Source organism: Juglans microcarpa x Juglans regia, chromosome 5D (assembly GCF_004785595.1).
Source record: "Juglans microcarpa x Juglans regia isolate MS1-56 chromosome 5D, Jm3101_v1.0, whole genome shotgun sequence".
NCBI classification, from domain to species: domain Eukaryota; kingdom Viridiplantae; phylum Streptophyta; class Magnoliopsida; order Fagales; family Juglandaceae; genus Juglans; species Juglans microcarpa x Juglans regia.
Genome location: NC_054602.1, coordinates 34002865 through 34012095, shown reverse-complemented (window position 1 = coordinate 34012095; position 9231 = coordinate 34002865). Strand labels below are relative to the sequence as shown.

At 39.0% G+C, this 9231-nt stretch overlaps 1 protein-coding gene and 1 long non-coding RNA gene across 5 annotated transcripts; one reads left to right on the top strand and one right to left on the bottom strand.

Moving 5' to 3' along the window:
- Window positions 1-3718: 3718 nt before the first annotated feature.
- LOC121264616 (60S ribosomal export protein NMD3-like) lies at window positions 3719-7776 on the bottom strand. 4 transcript variants are annotated; one of them, XM_041167882.1, is made up of 4 exons: window positions 7571-7775; window positions 6656-6675; window positions 5543-5626; window positions 3719-5355 (listed from the first exon to the last, which is right to left on the bottom strand). In XM_041167882.1, the coding sequence occupies exon 4, from the start codon at window positions 5351-5353 to the stop codon at window positions 3818-3820; it is 1536 nt and encodes a 511-aa protein (XP_041023816.1). In that variant the 5' UTR covers window positions 5354-5355; window positions 5543-5626; window positions 6656-6675; window positions 7571-7775; the 3' UTR covers window positions 3719-3817. The 4 variants fall into 4 exon arrangements, with proteins under 4 accessions (XP_041023816.1, XP_041023813.1, XP_041023815.1 ...); XM_041167879.1 differs by lacking the exon at window positions 6656-6675 and having other exon boundaries at window positions 7571-7776; XM_041167881.1 differs by lacking the exon at window positions 6656-6675 and having other exon boundaries at window positions 5543-5676.
- A 166-nt stretch (window positions 7777-7942) lies between these two features.
- Window positions 7943-8938, top strand: LOC121264615. Its single transcript, XR_005940534.1, has 2 exons — window positions 7943-8150; window positions 8640-8938. It is a non-coding gene; the product is annotated as an uncharacterized LOC121264615 (long non-coding RNA).
- The last annotated feature ends 293 nt before the right edge of the window (window positions 8939-9231 follow it).

The window sequence follows — 9231 nt, the reverse complement described above, 5'->3', positions numbered from 1 at the left end:
TTCTCAACCATTTGTAGTTGAGTGTGATGCCTCAAGAAAGGGGGTAGGGGCAGTGTTGATGCAGCAAGGCAGGCTAGTGGCTTTTTTTAGTCAGGCACTAAAAGGGAAGGCCTTACTGTTGTCTACCCATGAAAAAGAGCTATATGCCCTCATTACAGCAATTCAAAGGTGGAGGCCCTATCTATTTGGCAGATATTTTGTGGTCAGAACTGATTACCACAGTCTCAAGTATCTCCTAAATCAAAAGATTGGCACTTCTATGCAGTAGAAGTGGCTGAGCAAATTACTAGGCTATGACTTATTGGTTGAGTACAAAAAAGGTCCTGAAAACAAGGTGGCTGATGTCTTGTCTAGGTAGAGAAGGAGGAAGAGGAAATCTCAGTAGCACTGATCTTAGTGCCTTCCTTGGAGTGGCTGGAAGAGATCAAGAAAGGTAATGAAGGAGATCCAGAATTACAGAAGTTGATTTCTAAGTATCAGGAAGGGGGATTATCACCCCACTATTCTATAAGAGAGGGAATAATATATTACAAAGGCAGGATATATGTGTCTAGGTCCCTTGAGCTCAAAACTAAGTTGCTACAGTTTCTACATAATAGTCCTTAGGGCACATTCAAGGGGAGATAAGACAATACAGTGGGGCCAAAGAAATTTTTTTTGGCCAGGAATGAAGTCTGAAGTCAAAGCCTACATTAGAAATTGTGTGACACAACAACAAAAAACTAAACATGATTCTCCTAGTGGGTTATTGAAGCCCTTGCCCATTCCCTCCAAACCATGGTCTCACATAACCATGGATTTCTTTGAAGGGTTACCTAACTCCAATGGGTTCAGTATCTTGTGGGTGGTCGTGGACAAAATGACCAAGTACAGCCACTTCACAGCACTAGGCCACCCATATACAACTAAGTCCATAGCCCAACTTTTCATCAAGCACATATTCAAGCTACATGGACTGCCCCAATCCATAGTCTCAAACAGGGACAGTACATTCACTAGCGTATTTTGGAGGGAACTGTTTAAAGCCCAAGGGTTCTAGCTCGAGTTCAGTGCTGCATACCATCCTTAGACTGATGGACAGTCTAAGGCCATGAACAAATACGTAGAGACCAACCTAAGATGCTTCGTTGGGGACAAGCCTATATAGACTAGGTCAAATGGGTGTCGTTGGTTGAGTGGTGGTACAACACCACTCACCACTTAGCAACTAGACTCACACCTTTTGAAGGGCTATATGGGTATCCCCCATCGAGATTGAGCTCTTACATCCAAGGTACTACGAGAGTGGAGGCAGTGGACACTGAACTCAAGACCAGAGAACAAATTTCTACCCTACTACATAGTAATTTAACTAAAGCCCAAAGCAGAATGGTACAATATGCCAACAAAAAGAGAAAAGATCGAATCTTGAAGGTAGGGGATTTGGTTTACCTCAAGCTGCAGCCATATCAGCAAATGTCTGTGTCTCACCTCGTCTGGTGGAGCAGCATGTGGGTGAAGTGGCGTACAGGTTGAGGTTACCCCCAACCTCTCAGATACACCTCGTCTTCCATATCTCTCAACTGAAGAAGAGATTGGGAGAGGGAGAGGCAAAGGGCACCACTCTGCCTCCGACGAACGACCAAGACATAATACATCCTGCGCCCGATGAGATTTTGGGTAGGAGGGTTAGGCCACTCAACAACAAACTCGTAACTAAGCTTTTGGTTTAGTGGCAGGAGCAACGAGCTGAAGACCATGGGAGGGGTACTACAAGTTAAAAAAAAAAACGTATTTCCACACCCTGTGAGCAAGGTGTTTTAAGGGGGAGGTATTGTGACATGGGAAGGGCTTCACTGATGGGGTTACCAAGGCACCACCATAGGAGGGGAGGAGGCTAGAGATCGGAACTGAGAAATGGGGGAAATCGAAATGAGAAATCCTAATATGAAGTGAAGTGTTGTCATCGGGATCAACTGCTTAAGGGTCAAACGGGATGTGGGACATGGGCCACGTTGGGCCAAGAGGATACGTTGGGTTAAGGATTAGATGAGTCCATTACTAATTGTAGGGCTTAGGCCCAATCCATGATAGTGAGTTAAATCTGTTATTCTTCAGGTTATTGCATCTTTTATTTCCTGGTGTATCTACGTCTGTTATTTCTTTAGGTGACATGCATAGTTAGCTTGTCATTTCCCTTTTAAGTTAGTATATCAAAGGGTATATGAATTGTAGTGGGATGTTGTTTCCTTTTTTATGCAAAGATCAATACAAAATATTCCTTCCTTTCTCTCTTTTCTCTCATCCGCTCAAGGAGCTCACCCTCGAAGTGAGTATCATCTTTCTGAATTCCATAGTCGTGTAACAAGTTCTAATTCTAGCAATAACTGAAGAGAAAACAGAGAAATCAACTGTGTGAGGGTTGCCATTGACTTTGGGATTGATCCACTAAAATTGCAACTATTCAAATCAACTGTAGTCAACATTTTGAGTTTACTAATAGAATCCGGCAATGTCCCTGAAAACAAGTACACCCTAGTACTAGGGTTGGAAGATTTCCATTGGAAGGACATTCTGATAAAGAACCTTGAAGTATAGTATAACCTGATAATAGCGTTTGCAGCATTGGAATTTGGAAGATCTTCTTTGGGAATTTCCCATTCAAATTGTATGAGGTAAAACTCAATGATGTCAAGTTTTTGAAGCCTGCAAAAATTCTGGTATTGGAACCAAAAAAGTTGTTATAAGCCAGATGAATAACTGAGGACTACAGTTGACAGATTCAAGTAAGTCAAATTGCTAAACATTCTAATCATTTAACCCATGATCATATTAATGTCATTTTTTAATGAAACTTGGAGCATACTCATCTCTAATTAATTGTCAACTTCAATTAGGAGATTTTACCTGTCATGAATCTATGATTCTTTTGGAGTCGTAATTGGGTCGAAAAACTTGACAGCTAAATTTTTAAGTGATAAAGATAAGAGATAATGGTTACTAAATAAGGAGTAAAATTGGCTCTAAAATGTTGTACATGTACATTTCCTTCACTTCCTACAAAATAAATTGGGTTTGAAAACAAAATCTACAAACATACATTTTTCAGGATTTTCGATTAGTAAAAAGAACTATGAAAAGTTATTGGGTTAAAAGTATAGAATTTTTTATAGAGAAATGCTACACAGCTGCCTACACCACACACCACACCTGTTTTAGTTTTTTTTTCAATTTTATTCTTATTAAACTAATTGAGTTCTTCTACTCATAATCTCTAGACCACATTTTTTATAAGGAAAAAAAATAAAAAGATAAAAAATCAAAATAGGCATGTTATGTAGAGATGATGAGTAGAATTATTCTTTGTGATGAGGCACTCTTCCTAATATCTTGTGCAGGTCGACAATAAGATATGATATGATCTTTTTACGGTTTCTTGATAACTATGGATGAATTGACCTACAAAATATTGATGTACTTCATGTAAAAGCAAACTTCTATAAAGAGCCAATTTGTATGGTTTATTTCATTGAAATCATTGCATTCATGCTTCCATCACATCCAACCATCCGAAAACACAACTATAAGGAATAACTCAACTTACAACATTAACGGCCATTACAATAGAGAAGAGAACAAAAGGAAAAATACCATCTTTTGCAAAAAATAATTTATTTACTTGTAAAATAGAAGATCAGAGTAAGGAAAATTCATTTTTCTTTTTTTTTTTTTAAGTAAGAAGTTTTATTAATCCACATAAAAAGGTAATGCCCAAATACACAGGAAGTATACAAGAAAAAACAGTAAGGAAAATACGTTTAAGAACAAAAGCTTCTCATCACTCCATCATGCTATCACTCTCACCTTCCTCCTCTACACTTAGTTCCAGATCAGCAAGCAACTCTTCCAGTGGAACAGAAGGCAAGTCATCTCCATCAGCCACAGATGTCATCTCTGATGGCTGGTAATCTCTATTACGGTACAATGATATATTGAACCTCATTTCAGGGTTCTCCTCCAGATCTTTCAAGAACTGTTCATACTCACTGTTCATCTTCTCTTGCTCAACTCTACCCTTCCTATCATCAACTTCCATGTCAAGGGATTTAAGCTTCCATGCACGGGGCTTCCCGCGCTTCTTCTGGCGCTTCTCTTCGTAGCTCTTCTTTATCAGAATTGCCTCTGGGAGGATCAGACCCTTGTGCTTCTCTAGCTCATCATCATTACTGTTAGCTCCATATAAGTCGTAACCAAGAGCATAATCCCCAGGGTTCAAAAGATGGCCCAGATGTGTTCTGATGGAGAAAATTGTATCATTTTTCCCAAAATCTGATACACGGGCCACTTGTGCATCAGCTAAGAAATACTTGGAGCCACCAACGTTAACTTCAGAAGAAACAATCTCCACATCTAACACTATATACTCCACTAGCTGCCTGCTAGTGGATAGAGATTTGAATGGCACCCTCCAATACTGATCAGCATCCAAGAAACAGATCCTTAAGGTGAAAGGATCAAGCAAAGCAATGCTGTTGGTGACTTTGGTGCAAATCACAAGAGGACCTATATTTCCCAAACTAGCAGCGACCTTTGGAGGCAAACAGATCAAATCCTCACGACATATCGGGCAGATTTCAACAGAGAAAGTGTACTTGTAATTGTAGTTATTGCTCTTAGTATCCTGGGAAACAAGCTGTTTGTCATTGCGACTTCTAACTGGAGCAACTTTACCAACGAAGTCCACAAACTTCACACCATGACTCCGGTTCGAGAAAAAGAAGTCGATCCCTTGATCCATCTGCTTGATCTTTATGGCAGAGGCAGCAGCATTGTGCTTCAGAATCAGCTGCTCCAAGTAAAAGAAAGTACGCCTGTGAGAAACATGTTGGCGCAGTTGCACAGCTGCAACCCACTGGTCCGGATTGGCCTGAATCCTTGAACAGGGTTCACACATATGTTCTTGCTGTACATACTCGACAACATACGATTGTTCAAGTATTGCTCCATTAAGAACCTCTTTCTGAACTTTCAATCTGACCTTGATCCTCTTGGAATGGGGTTCAGTCCAAATGAACTCTGCATGCACCAATCTTACTTTATTCAAATTCTTCAGCCTCTTTACGCAGAACGTCAACAGCTCCTTCGATTCCAATTGGGCTTTGAGCCAAGTTCTTGGTGGCTGCAAGTAGCTGTCACACTCGGGGCAATGAATTATGATTACATGCTTCTGAAGACCTTCTGTGATGTCGACTTCGGAGCGCAGACACTTCACGCACATATTGGCAGCATTTGGTGCCATTGGAATGCCACATCTGCAACAAAGAACACTTCCGACTGTTTGGGGAACTATAAACATACCTGATTCTTCAGCCATGGCTGATACGATATAACACAAAAAAACATTAAACTTAGAAATGCACAAAACAACATCAACTATAACAGATACAAGTGGCTGTCTTATATGATAATTCAAACAGAAAAAATCCATCGATGATAAACTTAAACCGACCCTTGTATAAAGTTTGAGTTAATGGCTGTTGTCCGTTTGCAGAAAAATAGTTACCTTTGACGTTGGGGCAATGGAGAAAACAAAGTATGAAGATGATCGATGTCAAAGAATCCTTCTCCGTTGACCTCTCTTTTTCCCCTACTCAAACAGGTCAAGAATGAATATCTTTTCCCAGAAAATAAGTTCAGCTGACACAAACACAAGCCTTGACAAAAGAGAAATACATCTTTTCCCAGAAAATAAGTACGGCTGACACAAACACAGCCTTAATAAAAGAGAAATACAACAGAAGGCGCCGGGTTTCCCCAACAAACTACAGCACAAAGTTAGCTCAGGAATTAAAAGCAAATGATTCCAGAAGAATTCAGGATTGAATATACTGTTTTTTTTCATGTTGGGGAACCTCTCCAAGGCAGAGGGCCCTTCAGACCCACCCCTGCAGAATAAACTCCAGTCTCGTGCCCCGCACCCTCGGAAGTTTCCTTACACAGAACTGGTTAAATCGCTGGTTTTCACCAGGGGGTGTGACCCCAAAGGATTGTTTGCACCCATGAAATGTTGAACCTTGGACCTTGAAAAGAGTGGTACCCCAAGACCAAGGCCTTCACCACTTGGGCCAACCCCTTGGGATTATTCAGGATTGAATATACTATTATTGGCTTTGCATTTATCCAACATTGTTTGTTCAATAGAGCAGGACGGCAACTTAAGAAATAGAGACCGATCACACGAGCCATATTACAACTTTAAACCAATTAATAAAATCTCAAATCCCAGGCAGCCAAGCAAAAAATTCTCAATATATAGTCAGTTCCATCAAATTTGAAGAACACTTACTGACAGCCTCCCTCAGAATACAAAGCAAACTCACGGAAATTATTAAACCAAAAGAAAGAGAGTAAACTTGGAACCAAAATCAAAGCTTAAGAGTCGGACACAAATTTGCTTCAGCTAAGGGGAGGTTTTTTTTCTTTCTTGGCACTTTTACCGGGTTTCAAATGATTGAAGCAAATTCCCAGCAGATTAAACCATATTAAAACTGAGTAACCAGGCCGAAATGATAATTTACAGGCAAAAATATATAGAGGACTAATAAAAGCAAACCTACTTATAAAAAATTAAAAAAAATTAAAAAAAAAAAAAAAAAAAAAAAAAAAAAGAGCGAACCTGGAGCACACCTCTAATAACTGGAGAATGATCCGGTTAAGAGAAGTGGTTTGGAAAGCAGCTCACAAGAAAATTCCAACACAACATAATAATCAATTCAACTTTTTCAAATCCCAAAACAATAATAATATTAAAAAATAATATTCTAACAATATTGTATTCAACTTTCATCTCAACTCATTTCATCTCAACTCACTATCCAAACCTCACCTTAATGTGTAACCCAAATCACCAACTTCATGATCAGGAAGGAAGAGAAAAAACCGTGAAAAAAAAGGCCGACGAACAAGTTCCTCAGTTTGGCTTCTAAGAAAATACAGGAAAGTAAAAGGAAAACGAGAAGTCTAATTTCAAATATGCATCTGTAAAATCTAAAACCGATAGGTCCAATTATTATTTAAAAAAAAAAAAAAAAAAGCCTAAACACAGCAGTCCCAAACTTTCTCCGTTCACGTGTGAAATCTTCTAGGCAGCCAAACAGATTAATAGCTAATAACCATAACAGCCCAAGAGGATATGACATCCATACAGTAACCAGCGATTATTGGATAAAAAAGCAGAAGTGTTCTTCAAGTTTGACGGAACTGACTATATATTGAAAATTTTTTGACTATACATTCCTAGTTTTGTGTACCATAATCTGCGTGTGCTTTACTTATCAAAAAATAATAATTTGCATGTGCTTCACAGAAGTTAGAAACTCTTACAATTACAGCATAGTCGGATCCCAGTTCATTTTTTTCACTAAAGTTAGAAACCCTAGCAGACGCCAAAAAATCAACCAACAAAGTTACAAAATCAACCAAATAATATGGAAATAAGCATACCAAAAATCAACCAAAAAAATCTGGAAATCAGCATACAAAAAAATCAACCAAGAAATTAAAATCAACGGTGAACGGAAGAGACACTTACGGACCAAGGGGATGGGACCGACGTCGATGACTCGATGGGCAGTGGCACGGCGATGACTCGATGAGAGTGAGGAACTCAGTGAGGTCGGACGGCGAGGGGGAGTCGAGGGAGAAGAGAGAGAGAGGCGACGAGCTGGGTGGGTGGGTGGGAAAAGGTCTTCTCGGCGATGAAGGGTTTTGGGTTTTTCCAACAGAATATGAGAACGTAAGAAACTGAAGTGCTAGTAGGGCTCTATCCACAAAAAAAAGGAAGTGCGAGTAGGGCCGGTCCAGTTGGGTTTGAATTTTGACATATTTTATAATCGAATCCATATATACCAGTTTCAGAATTTCTAATAGAGAAATTATATACACACGTCAAGTTATACAATAAGTTATATAACATCCTGCATGGCATTACTTTTCCTTTTTTTTCCTCACACAAGGTCTTGGCGGGACTAAAGTCTTGGCAGGATGTTTAACCAAAAAAAAAAAAAAAAATCCAAAAATTTTCTGAGAGATACACTGCACCTCACCTCGTCTCTTCTGCCCCAATTTTCAAACCCAAAATCTAGCCACCACCATTCACACCAGTGCCAAAGGTAAGTCTCTCTATAAATCCGACTACCACCATCTGCATCGGCGTTGCCATAGGTAAGTCTCTTTACTGTCATTGTTCTCTTTTTCTTCCACTTCGGCATCGTAGAGAGTTCTCTCTTTGAATAAGGTTTTCGTTGAGCTCCAATCTCACTCCTCCTTCTCTCTCTCATGGTTCGACTTGGAGTCGCTGGAGTCACAAGAAAAAACTCTGCCCTATGCCACCGGGTCCCCAACCAAACTCCACAACATATCCATCTTCCATACAGAAGGGAAAAAAATAATTGCTTTACATGCACAAGGGTCCAAAAAAATTTCTTGCCATTTCCTGGGAAAGAATCATATTTACACTCACAATCACATAATCCTAACCCAACAAAATCATGGATTTAACCTATCGAACTAGATTTAAACAGTGCTTGTCTCTAACACATACCCTCTCAGTGTTTTTTCCCTTTGATTTTAGAGAATTTATTTGGCATAATTTTTATAAGGACAATGGAGATGTTTAGTGTGAGCTCTGTTGAGCACACCATGTGGTCATACTCTGTCATGGAAGTTTTGCAACGAAGATTGTTTTTGCTGTTGGGAAGTCTTTCGTGCGGCCTTCTGGTATAGTTTCATGTGTTAGCTTTTTTTCTTTTCACCATGGTTTATTTCCACAAATTGTTTTTTTTTCTTGATATATTGCTCTATTTTTTCGTTAAAGTCAAAATATCTGTTTACTTTTCGCGTCCAATGCATGAAACCTATTTAGTGGCCCAACAAATAGCTGTAAGGAGACTTTTTATTTGAAAACAAGCAATAAAAAATATCATACCAGTTAGTTTAAAACACTTGTGGCATATTGCCATCCCATTAAAAACTTAGAAGCTCTAATGTGTTCAACAGTATCAAGCAAAGATAAATACATATTGGTAATTTATTCGATTCTAGTTGATGGTATAAAAACAGTTCTAAGATTTTATTAAGATGGTGCTTTTTCAAGTTTCATAAGCTATTGGCTTCTCATGCTCTGTTCTGAAAGAAGTTGTCGACATTCTCTCCTTTATTAACATTTTCTCTCTTATTAACATTCTTTTCTTT

Coding starts and splice junctions, on each gene's coding strand:
- LOC121264616 (XM_041167879.1), bottom strand. CDS start 5,353: ATGGCTGAAGAATCAGGTATGTTTATAGTTCCCCAAACAGTCGGAAGT.